Genomic DNA, 22,858 nt, shown 5'->3' with positions numbered 1-22,858 from the left:
GGGGGCCTGGAAACTTATTTTTCCACCCTTTCCCTGCCCCACCTGTCTTCCCCAAATGTCCCCCAACCTTCCTATGTCCTCTTCTTGCCCCGCAACAGACCATACTCAGGCCAAACTGGGTAGGAAAGCTCTATTTGTACAGGTGGGGCCAGGAGAGAGCGGTCCAGTGGGGACTTGGGGCTGTGCAGTGTCCTCTTGAACGTCAAAGTATAGTCTTAGGGTCTGGTGTCCTTCCCCAGCCTTTGCCTGGGGAGCCTTGAGGCTTGATTTATCTTTCCCTTGGCTCTGGGCTTAGAGGAAGTTAGGGTGGAGGGGATAATGCCTCTTTGTGTCCTTCTGCTCCAAGCCCCTCTCTGGGTTGCAGCCAGCCTTTGAGCCAGGGTTGATGAGAGAGAGTAGTCCTAGATCTGGGTAGGGGATTGAGCCTATGGCAAGAGAAAGGAAGGAAGTCCAGTATAGAATATGTGAAGGAAGGGGGTAGAAATGATACCACAGACTTGTAAAAACGAAGAAAGGGAAGAGAGAGAGAGAATGAAAAATCAGGTCCTAGATTGGCTTGTTAGGAAGGGTGAAGTAATTTTGTGCTTAGGAATGCACAATCCAAAACTTGGTTTCTACCACCTCGGTTTGCTTTCTGGAGCATCCTTTGAGGTTTTTCTTACCATCTCAAGCCAGTGCACCCACCCTTCCCAAGAAGTGCCCACCTTAGGATTCATCCCCCTCCAGCCCTTCCCGGATGCTGATATGCACGAAGATGGAAGCTGGATGGAGGCTGATGCCATCCTTGGAGAGCAGGTGTATGTGGCGGTAGCCTGGAGAGGGGCAGGAGGAGGGCATTAGAAGGACAGCCCGAGCCCGGGTGGTGGTGGCCAGGGGTTGAAGGACTGGCCCACCTTGCTGCATGCAGGTCCAAGGCACTGTGTACTGCCCGATAAAGTCATGTCGGGATTTCCAGTTGTAATCCTTCACCACGAAACGCAGCAGGGCCAGTTCAGGCACCAGGACCTGGAAGCTTAGCGTCTGCCCCCAGTATGGATTAAAACCTGAGGTGGGGGTGAAGGAGAGAGGGAGTGAAGGAATAGAACTTGTTGGCTGTTTGCTTTAGGCGCATCCTTGTGTTCCACAATTTTCACAGCGATCAGCATCTTACAGGTGAGGGGATTGCGGTGCAGAGTGGGTAAGCAGTTTGCCCAGGTCACCAGAGCATGGAAGTAAGGGGCCAGGATTCAGATCCAAGATGTCCAAGCCCTTATTCTTTGTCCCGTTCCACACTGCCTCCCATGGAGGTGGGAGGGGGGTGGAGACAGGGACTGTGCTTCCTGGAGGGAGGGCAGCTGGGTAGGGAAGCAGCCACGCTCCTCCCCCCGCCCCTCCACCCTCCCAGCACCGCCCAGCCTCACCGTTGTTCTCCACGTAACTGGTCTCTTGCCGGGTTGTGTCAGGGCGGATGCCAAAGATCTCCACTCTCACCAGTGGATCCACAATGGACCTCTCTTTACTCATGTCCTCCTTGGGGAGTTGCTGCCCACTGATCACCTGCAAGCAGGACTCTGGGACCTCACTAGTTCCTGTTCATCCCAGCCCCACTGGGGGGGGGCGGGCAGGGGGTGGCGGGGGGGGGGGGCTGGTGTCTCAGGACCTGGCGCTATAGCTTCTGGCTTTGAGTAATACATTCTCTTCTAGTAACCCAGCTGCAATTTAAGATGCATCCGAGGAGAAATTGCACAAGGTTTGAAAGTAGGTGTGTTCAGCAAACCCTTTACAGCCCCGACCCTGCCCCAGGCATTGTTGTGGGCACTTGTTAGACTCATGATCACAGCAACCCTGTGGGCTGGGGAGTGGCATTCCTCCCATTTTGCAGGTGAGGAGCCTGAGGTTCTGGAACTTGCCCAGAGTTACACGAACCTAGGCGGCTGGCTCCCAAATCCCCGCGGTTCACAGTCAGGCTATCCTGCCTCTCTTGAGGAATTCTTCACCCACTACGTTCCTGCCAGGCCCCGCCACCTCTGCCCTGCCCCCCCGGTTTCCATCCTGGCTACCCTAGGTTCTTCCTGCGGTTTCTCTCTCCGTGGTACCTGGATTAGGAGGGTCTGGGCTTTGAAAGGGCTGATGGGCCGCTCGGGGTGGAAGGAGCTCTGGACATCACGCAGGAAGTCAGGCTTCAGCACGTAGCCACAGGCACCGTTCTGGCGGAAGAGCCCATCGTAGATGTCCATCTCAAGCCCCGCGGTCTGCACATTCATGGCCACTGCGGGCCCCAGGAGAAAGGAAGGGAAGCATACATCTCAGGAGCCCTCTAGCCCCTCTTTCAGGGAACGAAGGAGATGGATTGGGTATAAAAGGGCCTGCTGGGAACACCCCCCCCCCCCGATTGCATCTTTCTTCGCCTAGCACCCTTCAAAGCATTCCCTGGCCCTCCTGCCACCGGGGCAGGTAACCCCCCGTGTTACCCTTCCACTCCCTCTTCCCTGTCCCTGCCACCCCCTCACCCATCTGGCAGCCTGCGTTCCAGAGCTCCTGGGGGTTGTAGTTGGACGAGTCTGTCCTCAGGCCACTGGGATACACGCGGCTGAGCTGCCAGGCGTTGTGCTGCACAAACTCATTGCCTGTATAAAGGGCATAGTGGGGAGATGACAAGGGGGTGGACCCCCCCCCCACTTCCCTGGCCTCAGGTACACCACCTACCCACTTGACTCTTGTCCCCAGCATCTCCTGAGGCCAGACCCAGAAAGCTTCTGTGCCTGTCTGTTCCATGCTGACCGTCTCCCCCAGCTCTCCTCCCCCTAGAGCCTTGAGCGCACTGCTCAGAGCTCCTGACCCTGTACCTGCTCTGAGGAGCCGCTTAGCTCCCTCAGCCCCCCTCAGCCCCTTGGTCCTCTTTCTCGGGACTCATGTGCCTGCCCAGCAGCCTGACCCTACCCATCCCACTTCCCTCCCTGGCCCTCCCTTTCGGTCCTGACCAGCCTCCTTGATGAGGCTTCTGGCCTTGGTTTCAGAGAAAGATGAGGTCTCATAGAAGCGGTAGTGTTCCCTTGAATGAGTGAAGCTGTGGAATGAGACAGACTTCAAGTAGACAACCAGGGCAGAGAGGGATGGACACAAGATGGGTTTGGATCTCTGGAAAAGGAGAAAATAGAGAGGAAGACGGAATTGAACCCTCAGGGGTCTGAGAGGGAAAGAACCGATGGCCAGGATCTGAATTTCCCCGTCCAACCTAAGCCTCTGCCCGCTGCCTCCCCTTTGCGTTCTCCCTCCTGCCTCACCTGCTTGGGAAAGAGAAGGGGCCCAGGCTTGGAAATAGGAGCCTGAACCACAACCTCACAACAGACAGGCGGACAAAACAGCGGACACATCACAACCTGGGGATGGGAATGGGAATAAGGCAGTCTACATACCCTCATGGGATCGGTTTCAGCCTCTGGGCTTAAAGGGTCTGCCCTACTGTTAATTTCTGGGTAACAGGTTCTTAATGATTACTTTTAAGCAGAGAGGTGTCCTCCTCCCTACCTCTCGTCTTTTAAAACACTTTAATAGTATAGTTTGGTCAAAATGTACACGAACCCAGACAGATATGTCGAGGTACGCAAATGGCCAGGAAAGTCACACCAGAAGGATGTGAGGGTCCCAGAGTAATATCGTTATATTCTTCTGAATTCCCATTTCCTTCCCCGGACATGGTAGCAGGTTAGACACGACAGCCCCGGAGAGGGGAGGACAAGCTAGAAGTGAGTCAGCTAAGTCAGGGAAGCGCACGAGAAGGAGAAAGGCAGACTTCTGACCAGGACCTTGGCAGCCCCACCAATGGCACCCCTTCCCCACAGGGAGGTGGACCCGACCACTTTGGCACGGTCTTAGAGCCTTCACCTTCCCCAACTCTCTGCTCCTCCTTTTTGGCTACTGCTGGCCCTTTCTCAGACTCACCTTTTCCAAGAAGCTTTCTCTAAGCCCATTTCAGATGAGGTCACAGCAGTCACTTCAGTAAGCCCTACGTCCCCAATGCAACAGTGCAGGGTGTACTCTCTCTCTGTCGCGCGCATGTGCGCGCACACACACACACAGAGCAGTGTTTTTCAAACTGGCCTTAATTTAAAGAGACTGAGAAGAAGTACAAAGATGTCTCGGGAGCCAACAGGGGACCCGAGAGAGCCAAATGGGTGCTTCAACCAGGATGGCTCCGCATTGATCCTTTTGTATACAGGGCTCCCATATACAATTTCATTCAAAAATGATTCCATGGCCCAAAGAAGTTGGAAAGCCACTGTAATCTATCTACATATGACAATATGTCATGATGTCATGCACGCATCCTTACACCTCTTTTACTGGGGGCAAGGGGCATTTTGCTCCTCGGCCCTCCACCCTGCCTGGCACTAGTCTCTCCACACATGAACTCAGCTTATGGTACAGACTGACCAAATGCTAGAGCAGAAAGACCACTCTGCTGGCCCACCTTCTCCTTCTTTTTGTCCTTACTGCGTGGGCTCAACGCCTGGGGCTCAGACTCCAGCTGGGCCTCCAGCTCCGGGTCAGCTTCCTGCTCTCTCTCCAGTTCAGACTCTAGCTCTTCCTCCTCTTCCTCTTCCTCAAGATCCTCCTCAAGTGTCCTTAACTTCTTCCCCTTCACCAAGATCTTCCCCCGAAGCTCCTGGAGACAGAAATGAACGGGCTTGTTTACCTGTCTGCTCTGGGGGCCATGCAGCTGAGTGGCCAGAAGTCCCCACAGGGGGGCTGCTTGGTACATACAGTAGGGATTCCCTATTGTTAAGCGAACTTGTCACATCTCTATCCAATTGGAAAACAATACAAAACAAAAAATACCTCACTCTTGACACAGAGAGATTTCTCCCAGATTAAAGATTTACATGTAAATATAAAGGACATAAGAGTATTAGAAGAAAATAAAGAATCTTTTTGGGGCGCCTGGGTGGCTCAGTCGTTAAGCGTCTGCCTTTGGCTCAGGTCATGATCTCAGGTTCCTGGGATCGAGCCCCGCATCTGGCTCCCTGCTCCCTGCTCCCTGCTCCGTGGGGAATTTGCTTCTCCCTCTCCCACTCCCCCTGCTTGTGTTCCCTCTCTTGCTGTGTCTCTCTCTGTCAAATAAATAAATAAAATCTTTTTAAAAAAAATAGAGAATCTTTTTGAATAATCAAAGTGGGAAAGCCTTTAGAAACAGGAGATGAGGGGTGTGTGGGTGGCTCAGTCAGTTAAGCGTCCTACTCTTGGTTTTGGCTCAGATCATGATCTCAGGGTCCTGAGATCAAGCCCTGTGTTGGGTTCTGCGTTCAGCAAGGAGTCTGCTTGAGATCCTCTCCCTTTCCCTCTGTCTGCCCCCACCCCCGCCGCTCTCTCTCTTTCAAAAAAAGAAAAGAAAAGAAAAGAAAAGAAACAGGAGATGATAACTCAGAAGACATAAAAAGCACTGGCCAATTTGACCACATAAAGCTTAAAATCCTCTATAGGGCAGAAGATGCTATAAGACAAAAGCAAAGACTGCAAAAACAAATTTCCCAATGCATCAATGTCTTTAACATTTAAATCTTGTTATATACCAATAAAGATTATAAATCCCAATAAAAGTGGGTAAATAATATCAATTAATTCAAAAGAAGAAAATATAGACCTTTCTTTTTTAAAAACTTGGCTTTTTTCCCCCACATTTGCCACTATGAATCATCTTACTACTGGAGATATTTGTGGTCCATCTCTTACATTGTTGGTCAGAGTGCAATTTGGTATTTTTTTCCAGAGGGCAACTTGGCAGTAATAACCAAAATATCAACATGCAAACTCTTCAACCCAGCAATTTACTTCTAGGAATCCATCTCAAAGAAAGAGTAAATGGGGCGCCAGGGTGGCTCAGTTGGTTAAGCATCCGACTCTTGATTTTGGCTCAGGTCATGATCTCAGGGTTGTGGGATTGAGCCCCGTGTCAGGCTCTGTGCTCAGCGGGGAGTCTGTTTGAGATTCTCTCCCTCTGCCCCTCCCCACCCACCCCCGCACGCTTGCGCTCTCTATCCCTCTTTCTCTCAAATAAATAAATCTTTAAAAAAAAAAAAAAGAAAGAGTAGATGGACAAAGCTGTATGTACAAGTGAACAATTACCAACAACCTGAATGTTTACCATTTACTGGTTGAATAAATAATGGTTCATAAAAGAAAATGGACTACCACAGAGCTATTAAAAGGAAAAAAATTATACATGAAAAGACATCCATGATATATATTGTATGTGAGATATAAAAGGGATATAGAAAATGACCCCAAGCATTTTTTAAAGTGCAAATATATACACACATATATGTTTACATAAGCATTTACAAAAATCTCTTGACACCTGTTATGGGAGAGGTTGAGATTATGGTGGGGGGATTTGCTTTTCTCTCTATTGTCTGTACGGTCTACAACAACTATGAACTATCCGGGAAAAAAATCAAGATATTTCCATTGAAAAAAGAAATAAGAAGTAAACAACTGATTTCAAATTTAGAAAACGATAAACAATTCTGCATTGAATTGGACTTTTTGAAAATTAAAGTTGTCTCCAAGGATATTAAAGAGCAAGATGGTCCATGTAAGGGTGAGAAGAAGGGAACAGGAGGGGCACGGAGGGGCACGGTAGGGAGGGAATGCAAGCCACAGCAGAGCCGGGGCTAGGGGAAGAGGGCGCCTACCTCAGGTGAGGGCAGCTGAGTGGGCAGAAGCCCATCCAAGGTAGTGCTCAGCAGTTGCTCCCCCAAGATCTCGGTCAGATGGCATGCCATGACCTGCTGCTGTTCCCAGCTGCAGTGGGTCTCCAGGGACAAGATAACTGGATAGTCTGAGGTCTGATGGGGAAGGGAAGGAACGCTAGAGCCAGAGGTCTAAAGCATGCAAACTCCCTGCTTCTCCGGACCCCCCCACCCCTGGTGACTCACTCAGAGTACCCTGATTCTGGACATCAAGGAGGTCTTGCTGGGTCTGGGGCCCACCTCACAGCTCAAAGTCACTGTTGGGATCCCAAATCTCAGACCTATACTAGGTGTGACCCAGGTCCTTCTGGGACCTTTGAGTTTTCAGGCTCAGCGTGGGACGGCTAGGCCATTCCCCTGATTATGTGTTCATGTTACACTCTCCTCTCCAGACTCCTATTTTCCCCCAGCCCTACCCACCACTTTCTCGGTTTCCTTAACCACCCTCTCCGAGATGGGTGACAGTTGTTAGAAGTAATAGTCACTGAGCTCTAGCAATTACCTCTAGGACTACTAATTACTAGTGACACATCCAACCCTTATTCATAATCCCTTAATATTTGCCTGATGCTTCACAGTTAAAATCTCTTGTACATCTCTGCCATTTGACATAACCTCCCCTGCATCCATCTACCTTCGCCAGATACAGAGCCAGCCACTCTTCCCTCAGATCATCTTCCCTCACCAGTACGCCCATCCCGGGACTCCTACCTGGAAGGCGTACTGGGCTACAGTGGCCACGACATCTTTGAATGGGATGCGGGAGGTCAGGGTGTGTCCATGGTAAACGATAGGTTCCCCGCTAGGTCCATCCCATATATCCACCTCCACGCAGCGGCACCCCCTCTTCAGGGCCCTGCAAGAACCCCAAGCCCCCAGGGACAGAGAGGTCAAGGTCTTATCATCCGTCTAGGGTCTCTCTGCCCACTCTGGAGAGAACAGTGCTCACTGGCACTTAGTCGTCAAGACCCCCTCAAGCTACATCTCCGCAGACCCTTCTCTGTCCACCGAGATACTGCTACGGCTCACTACCTCCACCCCCCACCCTCCCCAACTCGCCATCTTCCTTCAGCAAGTCATCACATACTGCCTCATGATGCTTCTAGGGTTCTGGTTGTAGAGCATTCTGCAACACCTGACTTAGTCAAACTCTCAGTAATTCTGTTTGTTTGTTTGTTTGTTTGTTTGTTTTTAAAGTAAGCTCTATGCCCAACATGGGGCTTGAACTCATGACCCCGAGATCAAGAGTTGCATGCTCTACCGACTGAGCCAGCCAGGCGCCCCTCAAACTCTCAGTAAATTTATACTTTATTTTCTCGACTAGACTTCCTAGGGCAGAAGCAATATGTTCCACTCATCTCTTATACCCTGAAACTACTAGTTCAGTTGCTGCCGCTACAGCGATATCTTGACTCCTCGATCCAAGTCATGATTAATCACAATAAAAGCAGATATCACTTATTAGTTATTAACAGATGGATTATTTCATTTAATCCTCACAACAGCTCAGACAGAATAGGCAATGTTATCATCCCTATTTCATAGATGGGGATACTGAGACACAGAGAAGTTAAATACTTAGAACCAGAGTACCAGTGAGAGAACTAGGATTTGACCTCATATCGTCTGACTCCAGAACCTATGTTTCTAACTTCTATGCTCTCCTGCCTTCCATGTAACGTTTAGTTTATTTGTTCAAAATAAATCTTCCAGGACCTCTGAGTTCCAAGAGAGTTTCACAGCCTATGAAAGAGAGAGAAGCTCCATATACCCATAGAATTTCAATACTACTCTCCTGTCAGTCTTCAACATCTCTTCCAAGTCTCTCAGGTATCCAGGGGTCCTCAGCCCCAAGCCCCCCACAACATCTTTCAATCCCTGTTATCCACTGATAGAACAGATGGCCCCTTCTCATGAGCTGGAGCCCTTTCCCCTTCTTTCCCATTGCACCGTATATAGCCCTCCACGCTGCTCTGGCCACAAAGCTGGTCCCCCACGAGGTAGGTGTTGTGAGAGGAGTTGATGTAGTAGTGGTTCAGGGGTTGAGTCATATCCTGGTAGATGGGAAGGCAGGTCGGGTTGAAGATATCTCCATCCTTCGAGCAGAGATAGCTGAGGAAGCCATCCATGCTCAGCACGTGTCGCAATTTGCCTAAGGTGTGGAAGAGGAGAAGGCTAGAGTGAGAAGCTCTGAGCGAGGGCATCCCAGCACACCTCTAGCCCATCCTGCACCTCGCCCCTCTCCAGGGTCCTGCCTTTCAGATGGTGTCCATTCTCAGCCTCCAGATCCCAAACGTGCCCCACCCACTGTCTGTCATTTCAATCATCCCCACCCTCAGAGAGAGTTAAAGCTACGAGGAGAATCATTAAGATCATGCTAGTTCACTAGTATCCAATAGAATTTCTGCAATGGTGGAAATGTTCTGTTCTGTGCGGTCCAGTATGGCAGCCTCTAGACACATATGGCTACTGAGCACTTGAGATGTGGCTGTGTGACTGAAGAACTGAATTTAAAATTTTGATTTTAGTTAATTAATTAATTGAAAGTTTTTTTTTTATTTATTCATTTAAGTAATCTCTACACCCAAAGTGAGATCAAGAGTCACATGCTTTTCCAACTGAGCCAGCCAGGCACCCCAATTTTAGTTAATTTAAATTTATTTTATTATTTTTAAGAGTTTATTTATTTTTTTAGATAGAGCACGTATGCGTGTGCATGTGCGCAAGAGCAGGGGGGCCAGGAGCAGAGGGCGAGGGAGAGAGAGAATCCCAAGCAGACTCTGCTGAGCACAGAGCCCAACATGGGGCTCAATCTCACAACCCTGAGATCATGACCTGAGCCAAAATCAAGAGTCAGAAGCTTAACTGACAGTCACACAAGGACCCTGTTAATTTAAATTTAAATAATCACACAGTGGGGCGCTTGGGTGGCTCACTCAGTCAATTGAGCATCCACTCTTGGTTCCAGCTCAGGTCATGATCTTGGAGTTGTGGGACTGAGCCCCATATCGGGCTCGGTGCTCTGCACTCAGCCTGGAGTCCACTTGTCCCTCTCCCTCTCCCTCTGCTCTTCCCCCTGCTCATGTGAGCCCCCGCACTCAAGTTCTCTCTCTCTCTCAAATAAATAAAAATCATAAAAAAAAAAAAAAACTTTTAAAAAATAGTCACAAAGAGCTCATGGTTACCATAAAGGACAGCATAGTATTCAGTGTAAAGGGTTAATTTTATATATAGGGAAACTGAGCCCAGAGAGGAACAAAGTCGAAGACTCTTTAGCAACACGACCAAGGTACCTGTGTTTTATTCCCTGGGCTGTGAGGCTGATGCCAACTATGACCTGAGGGTTTCTTCCTATCATCAATTCCCATATGGTGTTCGGCAGAGTGGTCGTCCAATATACCCCTGGACTACAATACACCCTCTGTTTGAGGGCAGGGCCCCGTCACTCCTGCCACAGCCCTCACCCATGTCAGCATGGGCTTCATACAATATCTAGTACTGGTACTGAGCGACTAGTGCTGAGCACTTGCTCTGTGCCCAGGACATCCCGTGCAGCATCTCTCTTAATGTTCTCGCCAACGTGATGCGGTAGATAGAATATAATCTGCCCTGAGAAGTTGGGTAACATAACTAGGAAGTGAAGGAGCTGGGATTTGAACCCCAGCCGTCAGGTGTCTGAGCCACGCCAGTCCCACCGGGCCGTGCAGTCTCACTGAGGGCAACATTGCTGCAGGGGGCCTCCGTGGGAGGTGGAGCAACTCGACTCTAATGCCCAGCTTCGTTGCTCCCGCTTTGACAAGGCTACAGACGGTGGAGAGCGGCAGGAAGTCAGGCAGGAAGTTTTATTCTTAACAGTAAGAACTTAAATTGCGAGAGAAAATCCACAGTTGCCAGATACTTTTCATGTATGTCATTTCATCTGATCACCGATTATTTTACAAATGAGAAAATTGAGCCCCCACTAGATTAAGCAGCTTGCCCAGGGTGACTCAGTTAGTAAGCGGCAGAGTGGGGCCTTGAGCCCGGGTTTCCTGGCAGAGACTATCCTCTGCAGCCAGTCGAGAGCAGGGGAGGGAACACCACCCAGAGGGGCAGGTGGTAGAATAAATGTAACTGATGTCTACTGGATCCTGCACTGGAGATAGAAGACCCTATTTCTTGGGGCACCTGGGTGGCTCACTCAGTTAAGTGTCTGCCTTCGGCTCAGGTCATGATCCCAGGGTCCTGGGATCGAGCCCTGCATTGGGCTCCCTGCTCATCAGGGAGCCTGCTTCTCCCTCTCCCTCTGCCTGCCGCTCTGCCTACTTGTGATTCCTCTCTCTCTCTCTGGGTCAAATAAATAAATAAAATCTTTTAAAAAGAAGAAGAAGAAGAAGAAGATCCTATTTCTTAACGCTTAGGCATTCTTCTTCTATTTATTTTTCTGAAATGATTGCTTTACAGCCCCCTTTCTTCTCTGAGCACAGACATGAATCTGGAATCAGGGATTCCAACCCTTTCTGTTTGAGTCTCAGTTCCATGAGGGCAGCGTTCTTGTCGGACCTTTGCTGTATCTCTGGGGCTGAGCAAAAGTCCTGGCCCATTACAGGGGTTCAATAAGCATTAGCTGAAGTAGTGAGTGAATGAATGAATAAAAGGAGTAGGAGTTGAGACCTAGGAAATGTGGGTCACTTGTCCAGCTCTCATTCATCTCATCTCTCTCTCTCTTTTTTTTAAAGATTTTAGTTATTTGAGAGAGAGAGAGTTTGCGAGCAAGTGCATAAACGCAAGAGCAGGGGGGAGGAGCAGAGGGAGAAGAGCGGAGGGAGAGGGAGAAGCAGGCTCCCCGCTAAGCAAGGAGCCTGATCCAGCGCTCAGATCCCAGGACCCTGGGATCATGACCTGAGCTGAAGGCAGACGCTTAACCGACTGAGCCACGCAGGCACCTCTCATCCACCTCATCTCTAATCCTCATGCTCAACAGAGGTATTAGGTAAGGGTCAGGTGACCCGGGTTTGAATCCCAATTCCTCCTCTCATTAGGCTTTGGCTTTGAGCAAGTCATTTGATCTTTCTAAACCCGAGTTTTCCTCTTTTGCACAACTGACTTAATAACAGAAGCCACTTCAACTGGTCATCGGAATGATGAGAAAAGACATGTAGAGATGTTAGCACATTAATGGGATACTTAGCAGAGGCTGAATAAGGATTATGCTCCTGATTTACAAGATCGTAGTGAGGGCTAGAGGAAGTAAGTGATGTGAAAGTACCTTGTCAATCATTTATTATTAATGTAAATTCCTCGTATTCTGAAGGGAATGGAGGGCAGGGCAATGTCTATTGAAGGGGCAAGGAGAAAGGGCTGAAGACAGAGGGCATATTTGAGCTGTGCTTGCTGAAAGAAAGCCTCCTCTTCATCCCCCTCAGCCAGGGACTGACTAGCTTCCTGGCCTGGAGGCTTAGCCACTCAAGAACCACTTGGAGAATTTGGAGAAAGCCCAGGAAGCGGCAGAGAGCCAGCATTTAAAGAGACAGCAAACAGGAACCATGAAGAGAGCTGGAAGCAAAGGAATTAGGCACTAGAAGAGAAGAAGCCGAAGGAAGAGGACCACGGATCTTCCTTTCCACTGGGGACAAACGTTGACATCAGGACGAACTTATTCTGAAAGTGAAGCATGAGCATAGTGGAGGAAAGGAGACTTGTGGAATGTTCTTCCTCCTGAGAGATACAGCATTACGGAGGAGACTCCTGTCTTATCTGGGCAGGAAACTGCTGCTCCCCTTCCCAGGGGTTGAATGAGATGAAGATGCTTGCACAGGGGCTGGGGTAGGCATGGGCTCAGCCTTCCCTGAGTTAGGCAGAAGGTGGCTTGTCTCTGGACCTTTCTAAGGTCCCCCTCCTCGCCCATGCCCAGTGCCTCTCCACCCTAGCCCTCTTACCGCTATCTGAGGGCTCATAGCGGTCGATGAGTTCCAGAGCAAGGTCAGAAGCTCGCTCTCCTTCTTTCTGCTCCTCTTGGAGGAAATCCACAAATTCCAGCAGGGTCAACTTCTGCCCATCGGCCGAAAAGTTTTCAAACAGCTCGTGCACCTCAGTACGTTCAGTCAGCGCCTTATAGAACTCTACAAACTCTTTTCCCTCCAGAGTCCCAGACTCGGATGTGTCTGCTGCCTGCAAGCAAGGGTTTAGAGGATGGTGGAAAAATCCTTTTAAGAGCACATTGTATGGCTTTGACCCGTCCCGTAAGGGCAATCTTGCCGACAGGTGGATACAAACATCTTTCTGCAAAATTCTCCCAGAACTCCTGACACTTTGTGTTCATAGAAGCCGCTTCAGTAAGTAAAAAGCAAAATGGCAGCCGTACCATTTGCTACTAGAGAAAAATTTCAATCAGAAAGGGTTAAATGCCCCAACAAGTGCGTAAAAGTTTAAAAGATCCCTCCTCCTATTTTATTCACATTCCAGTTGGAGTTTTCCATTGTTACTAGGCACGTGGGAAGTTCTGGCCATGGACAGAGAGGTCCTTGAGGTCTGACACAGTAACGTATGGTTGTTTACCCTTCATAAGACTATGAATCGTCTTTCTAAGAAGACTGAAGGGTGAGAACCATGCCTTACACTTTCCATCGAGCCCGGCACAGTGGTAGGGCATATAGGAGAGATTCAACAAAGAGTGATGCTGGATAGGGTCAGGTATATCTGGCCATGTGAGAACATGGCCTTGGCTGGCTTCTGAAAATCCTTCCCCAAAACACTCACTTGGAAAAGCTGGAAGGCATATTCTTGGTCCATTTCCACATTCATCAGGCGCAGTAACCGCTGGACTTCCTGGAAACTCATCCGACCATCCTGGTTCCTGTCTCCACGCTGGAACCAGTCACTCAGCCATCCAGGTGTGAGTCAAGGCAAAAGCACTGTGTGTGTTTGTGTGTGCATGTTCATCCACTGACATTGTCTCCCCTATCTCCTCCATGCCAATGCATTTTCCATATTAGCTTCCAGAATAATCTCCCCCCGAGCACCAATCTGTCTTGTCCCTGCATGGCTCAGGTGCTGCAGGGTCCTCCCTGTTGCTTGCAGAAAGAAGCCCAAATTTTTTCACGTAGATTGAAGGTCTTCCCCCCCATGATCTGGCCCCCACACAGCCTTCTCAACACACCTGTGTCCTCCCTGTACTTTAGCCAGACTCTCCCTCCTGCTCTTCAATGTCCTATCTCTGAGACTTTTCTCATGCTGTTCCCTCTGGCAGGAGAGCCTTCCCCCTCCTTTCTTTATGTTCAAGTTCTACTCCTTTTCAAGGCTCAGCTCAAATTCAACTTTCTCCCTGATGTTTTTCTCAGAACTCTCTCAGCTAGAATTAAATATTTCTCCTTCCTTTGAACACCCACAAATAATTTCAGTCCCATAACACTTCTAGGGTACTTAGATGATTTACACAATTCCATTTTCTCCACCGACTAAAACAATGCCTGAGTCTCATTAATCTTTGTACCTCTAAAGCCTGGCACAGTGCCTGATACCTTCTGCTCAATAGATGGTGAATGAATGAACGAACGAACAAATGAATGAACAACCTGGCATGGAAGATGAATACAATCTAGGAAACCTGAATAAGTCAACACCACGAAGTTCTGCTTCCCAGTCCTACGGTAGCTAATGCCACTGGGATCTTCTGTTCAGCTCTCAAGATCAGCACCTTGTTTGGTCCTTTGCCTCGCACCATCCCTCCCACCAGTCCTGAAGGGCCTGATTTCTGCCTACTCTCTGCCTGGTTATGTCTTTGTCATCCCAAGCCTCCATTACACCTTCAATATCCTCTGCCTCACAGTGGCCTGAGCTGTCCTTGCCCACCCCATCTGGACTCTTAGGCCTCCCTAGCGCAGCATGCCAACCCCCCCCAACCCCGTCTCTAGCCCTGCAGCATCTGGCTCCTTCAGTGACCCCTGGCCCCACCTCTGACTCCATCCTGCTGATACTGGTCCAGCCGCTCCTGTTGGTCCATGCTGGTAACAAAGTCCACCAAAACCTGGAGCCCCTGCATCCATATCTTGGCCTCCTCGACGCTGTTGGCTACCAGGTCCAGGTTGGAGCGGCGGCCGTGGAAGACGATGGTGAAGCCCTGCTCCAGGGGGAGCTCCTCTGCCAGGCTCCGCAGCAGCTCGGACTCGTGGCCCTCCCGCACCGTCTCCACATCAGAGATAGAGACTACCAGAGAGGAAACAGGGGGGCGCAGGGGGAAGAGAGTCCACCAAGTTGCAGGGGCAAAGGGTCAGGGACCCTTTAAGGAGCCATAGGGAGGAGGAACCCCAACCTCCCTCCGCAGGATGAAACCCCCAAAGACTGGGTATGGGGAGATGCAGACCCCTGTGATTCAGGATTCCCCATGAGTCGCTGCCATGCTGGGAGCGGCAAGACCTGGCTTCGGGCCCCTGGCTGGCAGTGGGACACAGACCAAAATGACTTAACCCCTCAGTACCCTCGTCTGAAATAGGGGATAGTCCCTTCTATGGCCAGTCCACATGGTGACCACTGGCGGGGCTGACGGGATGGAAACACACTTAAAGGTAGAAGCGGTTACACCAAAGCATGATATGTCCAAGTTCAATTTCCCTGTTCCAGGTTTGAGGGCCTCCTCTTTCCAGATGTCTAAGAAAGCACCAGAGAAATTCTTCCACCCCCTTTCCTCAGCTGGGGGTGCTGTGGATCGTGAGCTTTGATTATGTCTCTAAAGTGGACTCTCTCAGATGTGTCCTGTGATCACATTTTTGAAGGGGTCATAAAGCGTCTGGCCAACAGGATGCACATTGTTGTGCTGCATTTGTGGTATTTAAAAATATGCATCATAGTGGCTAATTTGTGAAATGCATCCTGGCTTCAGGTGCCACGCTAGGTGCTTTGTACATTAACTTACTGAGTCTCTGTAACAACCTGCTAGCAGGTACTATTCAATCCCCATTTTGCAGATGAGGAAACTGAAGCTTAATGTAACTTGTCCAAAGCCACTCAGCTAGAAAGTGGCAGAGCCAGGGCTTTGATCCGGGCAGTCTGATGCGTGAGGTCATGCTCTCACTATAATAATAATAAATATAACCTAGGATTTATTGAGCCTTATTATGTGCCAGGGCACTCCTAAGCCTTTTACGTGCAGTAACGGATACACTGTAGGACCCTGGTCCCTGCCCTGCTCTCAAGCAGCTGGGCTCTTCAGAGTCCGACCCCCCCCACACCCACGCCTAGCCATCCACGTGACTCACAGGTGGGCTTAGCAGTGCCTCCTGCCTGCCGGGCATGCCAGACTGTCATGCCATCATCCTGAAGTCTGAAGTATCGCAGTTTCTTCCAGCTTTTGGACCTCACCTTGCGCATCAGCATGCCCTTCTGCATCAGCAGCAAGTCTTGATTGATGGGCAGCCCTGGGCCAGGAGAAGAAGGGGCTGGCTGGGTAGCCGGCGGGAAGGGTGGAGGGCCCAGGAGGAGCTCTTGAACAGGGGTCCAGACTCCTCCCTGCCTCCCCATCCCTGGGCTGTCTCCCGAAAGCCTCCTCTCCTGCTGGGGTACTCACGGCCTTGCATCAGAGACACCATCACCCACTGGTCCGCCAGCTGGTGCCAGAGTCACCTGGAGGAGCACAGAGGAACAAAAGGCTCTGGGTTAACGCTGGTGATCTTAGAATAACAGATCAGAGGAGGAAGAGAAGGAAACCCGTGCGTCCTGACAGCCCACGATGTGCCAGGCACTTCATCTACATAGTCTTTAGCTCTTTTTTTACTTTTCGTTTGAGTTTGATGACTTTGAGGCTTAGAGAGGCTAAGAAACTTGCATCAAATCACATAAGGATTCAGAATTTAGAGCCAAATATGTCTGATTCCACAGCATCTGCTGTTTCCCATAGCCGTCGCCAGAGAGGACTAGACCGGGGCTTTCTGCCCAACACCCCAGAGTCACACCCTTCAGCTCCTCTTTATTAAGGACCACCATCTTGCTGGCTGCCCCCTTTCAGAACCTGGAATCTCTCTATATCCTAGCCTTCTCTTCTCCAGGGGGAATCACCCCAGCTGCTCTATCTTGGGAGCCCTCCCCATGGTCCCAGGCAGGCCCCCCAGCTCCCAAGGGGCCAAGGCAGAATGCTACTTTTGCCTCTTCGGGGACACTTAGTACCATACTTGCTACATAAACCACATTCTTCTGCCTTCCCGTGGTAAAGCACACTTTACTTGTCATAACAGTTATTCCCAACAGCTTAACGGACCAGGTGAGTTACGTAGTCTTAGAAATGCATTTTCAAGTTTTCTTTGCCTCCTGAAAAAGAGAGCCCTCTTTAAGATGCGTGCTAATTTAGGATCTGGTTAAGTTGTCCTAGTAGGTAAGCACAAACTTCTCTTGAAAAGAACCAGAAGAGGGGCAGCCTGGGTGGCTTAGTCGGTTAAGCGTCTGCCTTCGCCTCAGGTCATGATCCCGGAGTCCTGGGACTGAGACCCGGGTTGGGCTCCTTGCTCAGTGGGGAGTCTGCTTCTCCCTCTCCCTCTGCCTGCCCCTCCCCCTGCTTGTGCGTGTGCGCGCACGCGCGCGCTCGCTCTCTCTCTCACACGCTCTTTCATAAATAAATAAATAAATAAATAAATAAATAAATAAATAACTTAAAAAAAAAAAAAGCCAGAAGACTTGATATGTAGCCACATTGATTCTAGCTCAGACCCTCTAAGAAATTCTCAACTCTTGACCAAATCATTCTGGAACTGGCAAAGCCCAAGAAACATAGAGCTCAATGCTTTGCAAAAGCAAAGGAACTGCACTTGAATAGAAATGCTGTGTTTTTTAATTGATCAGTTTAAATTTTTGACAATGGTGAGCATCTAAAACACGAAAAGCATCTCTAAAGCAATCATTCAGTTGGTGCTCCATTAGAACATGGTGCAGTTCAACTCACTAGATCTCATCAACGAAAAGCAGAAGTCCAAAAATGATTTGTGACTTGTCTGAGGTCACATAGCATCTCAGTGCCTTCTCTCTCTTTAGCTGGAAGGGCCTATCAAGTCACCCAAGTGTGACTAAATCTTTAGGAAAAATGTAGAGGTCACTGAAAATACAGCTTCCCTGACTGGAGGACCTAGAGAAGGCTTTCTAAAGGAGTAGCAATATGCAGGGCCCCAGAGGGAGAGGGGAAGTTTGGGGAGCCAGACTGTACCTAAGTGGGAAAGATAACTCAAGGCGGCCCTCAGGAGAGACAGAACTCTGCGACAGTTCCAAAAAGCAAAGGTTTTGCTGGCTGAGGCTGAATACAGTGAGCCTGGGTGAGATCAGAAGAAGCCTCTGGATGGAAGAAGGGACCCAAGGTGCTTCATGAGTGGCAGAAAAGCAGCCCCGCTTAGAATCTAAGGCTCGCAAAAATTGAATGAAGAGTGAAGTAACAGGTCCCTCCTAAATGTCTCAGGTCCCCAGACTCCAGCGGAAGGGAGAAGCCTGGGGTTCTGATCCCCCTTGCCAATATCCTTCCTTACCTCCTCTTTGAATTTCAGGTCCCATGTTTGGGGCATAGGGACCTTGGGATGGGGTGGATCTCGGCCCTGGGAGACGACAGAATGCCCTTTCCTTACACCTGTGTCCAGGAGCCTCACAATCATGTCCTGAAACATGTGCTGGGACACCCCTGTTTTGGAGCCTATCTCCTCTCAAGAAAGCCTTAGAAAATTATTTTATGCATTTTGGTCAAACTCTTCCAACCCCAGGGTTTGGCATGTTCTTCCAATCCTGCTCCCATACCTGACTCACTATTTTAAACCTAGATCCAGGTGACATGTGGCCATATGAGGGCCGATTTCAACTCAGGGAGCCACAGAATGTCAGAGCTGGACTTCATTTTATAGAGAAGGGCTAGAAAGATTAGCTGAACTGCCAGAGTCATTGAATGAATTCTGTGGCAGAAGTGGGACCAGAACCATGGTTCCTTGTGACCAGCTCAGAGATCTCACCAAGGCTCTGCCCTTAGAAAAGGTTTTCTCTGGGGGTGCCTGGGTGGCTCAGTTCATTGCACGTCCAACTCTTGGTTTCGGCTCAGGTCATGATCTCAGAGTTGTGGGATCGAGCCCGCATCAGGCTCCACACTCAGCAGGGGGTCTGCTTGAGATCCTCTCTCTCCCTCTCCCTCTGCCCCACCCCTCGCTCTCTCTCTCTCTCAAATAAATAATAAATCTTAAAAAAAAAAAGAAAAGAAAGGGAAAACCCTTTCTTTCCAAAAGGAAACTCTGGAAGCAGGTTAGAGCAGGGCTAAGAAGCAACAAGGGACATGGATGCTTTGTCTCCCCACTTTTGTCATTCTCTGCCCCCACCATGTCCCACTTAATAGCCTTTCTTTTCTTTCTTCCCATTTCTCTCCTCTCCCCATCCTGGTGCCTTCCTTCTCCTTTCGCCCAGCTCACTCTTCTCTCCTGATCCCATCTGCCTCCCTACTTGCTCACTTGCCAACCTCTCTGTGCTCTCCTCTCCTTATCCTTCTCCCCACCCTTTCTCCCCTCACCTCTTCCTCTTTTTCTTTCTCCTCTAATTCCCAATAGGTCGGGTTCTCATCCCCTGTGGGGATTTTGACCCTGGGGTCCAGGAGGGAGGAGGACACTCAGGAGCACACCCCTCCACTCAGCCTCGCTTCCCCCGTATCCTAGGAGACTGACTGAACACACTGCTCAGAGAATGCGACTTGGAACCCAGGTGTTCTAGGTCTTGGTGTTGCCTCTGGTTTCTGAAGGTAGGATGGGAAGGATGTCACAGCTGATGCAGGTGCAGTGAGGAGAGAAGGAACAAAGAATTGGGAGTGGGAGCAAGACCAAGAGGTGAGGAGCAGAGGATGAAGACTGAGAGTAAAAGATTGAGTCCTCACTGTTCACACCTAGACGCGAATGTGGAGATCCTCGAGGACACAGATAATTACCTCTATAATATCGATGAGAGGATAAAGACACAAAATAAGGTGGGAAGTGGCCAGGGCTGCCCGGTAAGATTTGGTCCTCAATTTACAGGTGGCTGTAAGAGATGGACTTTGGCAGAGTTGCCAAAGGTGCCAAAAGCATTACAGTGAAATTCGGGGTGTCTCAGAGCTCTCTGAGGGGCAGGAAGAAAGAGAATCATTATGTCTACTCTCTTGCTTCTGAGCAGGATTATTGGGTGACTTCATTCATAGAAAGAGGACAGAATGGCTCTGGTCATAGGGAGCCTTCAGAATGTTAAAGCTTGAAGACTCTTTCTTTCATAACTCATCCAATCCAGAGGTTCCTGGCTATACTGATATCCCTAGGTCAAATAGCGATTCCTTAGCCCCACCCAAAAGGATGGAGCTCAGGAATATTTATTTTAAAAAAGAACCCCTACTATACAAGCAAGTCTGGGAAACCCTAAATTCCTACCACAGATCAGGAAGCTGCTGTCCAAAGTCACATAGCTGGTTAGTGGCAAAATCAGGACTAGAAGCAGGTGCTCTTCCCAGCACAGCCGTTGGGCATGCCAACAAACTGCCCTAGCCCATGGAGCAGGCTGAGAACAAGTATAGAGCTCAAACCCGGGCTCTTTCTAAGGAAATCTCATAACTCTATTGTTTCTATGATCTTCCCTGGGTCTTCGGTAATCCTCAACATTCTGCTAATGAATCTATCCTACTCCAATTCTCTCTCTTCCCGTACTAGGATGGGGCTCACTTCTGAGTGGTAGCTAAGAGGTCCCCATGTAAGGGGTGACTGCCACAGCCAGGAGGAAAGCTGCAAATCAAAGTGCTAGAGAGAACCAGGAGGTGGGAGCCTTGCAGACGTGTTAGGGCTAAGGAGTCCGGGGTACAATTTAATCAGGGGGGATAAGCATTTGGCGGACAGAGTTAGGGACTCAGGCAGGGCAGAGCTTGGGGCAGAGGCTGGTCAGAGCCTCCAGGCCCTTACCGTGGGCAGGATAGCGGTCCTGTGTCTGCGAGCTTGTGCGATGCTCTCTCCTGTGGGACGAGGAAACCCAGCTGGGCTCTTGCTCTCCTCTCTCGCTTGCTCGCTCACTGGCTTCCTCCCCTTTTCTACTGCAGTTTGCTGCTGTGACTGGCAGACTTGCAGCCAAAGGGAAGGAGTAGGGAGGGGAGAGGTGTGAGCTCTTCCAACTCTTAAAGGCCCAGGACACTGGTCAAAGGGAAGGAGTTGGGGGAGGGGTGGTGAGACAAGGATTAAAGGAGGAGGAGCCCGGCTGCCCTTCATCTTGATGCCAGCCCTCATTGACCCCAATCCTGCAGTAGCTCTCCCGGTGAAACCCAAGGAGTGTCTGAGTTGCGGTGCTCCGTGAATCACTGCTTTTCATTCCACACGGTTTCTCCCTGCATGTCACACAGCTGTCTTTGCCCTGATTTCATCTGGCTCCTTTCCAGGGTGTCTGTTCCACTGGCCGGCTTCTGTGTCTCTGCGTCCTGCCTTGCAGGGCACTCAGTCTAGCTCTGTGGCACAGGGTAAGGAAAAAAGAACCAGGACGGGGAAGGAGGAAGATGAGGAGAAAGGGAGGAGAGGAATGATCCTAGAGGGTAGAGGGACGGGTTAGTTAGTATCTCTGTATATTTTGGGCACTCGCTAACCATTGAAGGAATGCATACATAAATGCATGAAATAATTCATTTCTTCTTTCTTTACATGTATGCATTCTAGGAACGTTTGGTCAGCACCTCCAATATGCAAGGACACACGTGTGTGTTTATAAAGATGTGTGTAGAGATGATGCGGACTCATGGTATTGTAAGAATCAAGGGCAAAGAGTGGAGCACAAGATTGGAAAGACACCCAGGGGGAAAGAAAGGTGATGAGCTTCTTGCAAGGTGAATGAACAGGTGGCTGTAATAGAAACCGAGACTGAGGAAAAGGGGACCAAGTTAGGAGAGGAATATAGGGGATTGTAAAAGGCTTCATTATGGCCCCATACTACACACTGAGACCAAGACCCAGGGAAGTCTTGGCAATGTCCTGGGCTCACATGTCAGCAGCAGAGACGAATAGTCCCTGGCGCTCTCCCAAACACTGTGAGCTGGGACCTACTTTTGCTCTGCCTTGGAAAGACTGTGGGGTATGGAGATTTCTGGCCCAGTGGGTGGGAGTCAGGCAGCTAAGGGCACAGGGCACAGCCCTGGACTTGGACTTCTGTGGATCCTCTCCAGTGAGGTGTGTTTTAATCTAGGCATAGGGGGAACTAACTATATGAAATGATGCGATTTTAAGTGTGCTGAAGTCTGGCTACCTCTCATGGCTCCCCAAACACCCTTTGAGTGCCTAATATTCTACCATTAGTGATTATTTATAGCTAAACCTTTAGTCCCATTAAAATAAAATCCTCCTAAGTGATTACCATAAATGTCAGGACTGTGGTTACTTTGGGGAGGAGGGAGAGTTGTGATAGGATCGGGCACGTAGCTGGCTTCTGAAATAGCTGGCCAAGTTCTAATTTCTAGTCCTGGGTGCTAACGAGGGTCTTCCCTTTATAACTTACTCAACTATACATTTTCCTTTCTTTTTTTTTTAAGTAATTTTATTTTTTTTTAAAGATGTTATTTATTTGACAGAGAGAGACACACAGAGAGAGGAAACACAAGCAGGGGGAGTGGCAGAGGGAGAAGCAGGCTTCCCGCTGAGCAGGGAGCCCTATGTGGGACTCAATTCCAGGACCCTGGGATCATGACCTGAGCCGAAGGCAGACGCTTAATGACTGAGCCACCCAGGTGCCCCTTTTTAAGTAATTTTATTTTTATTTTTATTTTTTTTTAAAGATTTTATTTATTTATTTGACAGAGAGAGACACAGCGAGAGAGGGAACACAAGCAGGGGGAGTGGGAGAGGGAGAAGCAGGCTTCCCGCTGAGCAGGGAGCCCGATGTGGGGCTCGATCCCAGGACCCTGGGATCATGACCTGAGCCGAAGGCAGACGCTTAACGACTGAGCCGCCCAGGTGCCCCTAAGGAATTTTTAAAAAGATTTTATTTATTCCTTTATTTAGAGAGAGAGCACACAGGAGCAGGGGGAGGGGCAGAAGGAGAGGGAGAAAGAAACTCAAGCAGACCCCATGCTGAGCGTGGAGCCTGATGCAGGGCTCGACCTTGAGACCCTGAGATCATGACCCAGGCTGAAATCAAGAGTCGACAGCCCAACCAACTGAGCC

The 22,858-nt window shown here is 49.6% G+C and overlaps 1 protein-coding gene across 3 annotated transcripts; it reads right to left on the bottom strand.

The window, feature by feature from the left end:
* Positions 1-116: 116 nt before the first annotated feature.
* PLCD4 (phospholipase C delta 4) lies at positions 117-21,086 on the bottom strand. Of its 3 annotated transcripts, XM_078071335.1 has the most exons (16): positions 20,624-21,086; positions 16,270-16,325; positions 15,962-16,120; positions 14,684-14,912; positions 13,467-13,596; positions 12,647-12,878; positions 8,679-8,880; positions 7,440-7,584; positions 6,672-6,824; positions 4,451-4,645; positions 2,961-3,117; positions 2,490-2,606; positions 2,076-2,248; positions 1,401-1,536; positions 894-1,043; positions 117-812 (listed from the first exon to the last, which is right to left on the bottom strand). In XM_078071335.1, the coding sequence occupies exons 2-16, from the start codon at positions 16,289-16,291 to the stop codon at positions 706-708; spliced, it is 2,307 nt and encodes a 768-aa protein (XP_077927461.1). In that variant the 5' UTR covers positions 16,292-16,325; positions 20,624-21,086; the 3' UTR covers positions 117-705. The 3 variants fall into 3 exon arrangements, with proteins under 3 accessions (XP_077927461.1, XP_077927460.1, XP_035938959.2); XM_078071334.1 differs by lacking the exons at positions 14,684-14,912; positions 15,962-16,120; positions 16,270-16,325; positions 20,624-21,086 and having other exon boundaries at positions 117-425; positions 705-812; positions 13,467-14,552; XM_036083066.2 differs by lacking the exons at positions 14,684-14,912; positions 15,962-16,120; positions 16,270-16,325; positions 20,624-21,086 and having other exon boundaries at positions 117-425; positions 705-1,043; positions 13,467-14,554.
* Between the last annotated feature and the right edge of the window lie 1,772 nt (positions 21,087-22,858).

Source organism: Halichoerus grypus, chromosome 4 (assembly GCF_964656455.1).
Source record: "Halichoerus grypus chromosome 4, mHalGry1.hap1.1, whole genome shotgun sequence".
NCBI classification, from domain to species: domain Eukaryota; kingdom Metazoa; phylum Chordata; class Mammalia; order Carnivora; family Phocidae; genus Halichoerus; species Halichoerus grypus.
The sequence above is the reverse complement of the archived record's forward strand: the minus strand, read 5'-3'. Positions and strand labels throughout refer to the sequence as shown.

What these genes read in the sequence shown, in the direction of transcription:
- PLCD4 (XM_078071335.1), bottom strand. Translation starts at nt 16,291, where the DNA reads ATGGTGTCTCTGATGCAAGGCC. An exon ending in CTATGAGCCCTCAGATAGCG is followed by an intron (nt 8,881 to 12,646) that starts GTAAGAGGGCTA and finishes TCCACACCTTAG; the next exon opens with GCAAATTGCGACACGTGCTG. An exon ending in AGGACAAAAAGAAGGAGAAG is followed by an intron (nt 3,118 to 4,450) that starts GTGGGCCAGCAG and finishes CTCCTTTTCCAG; the next exon opens with AGATCCAAACCCATCTTGTG.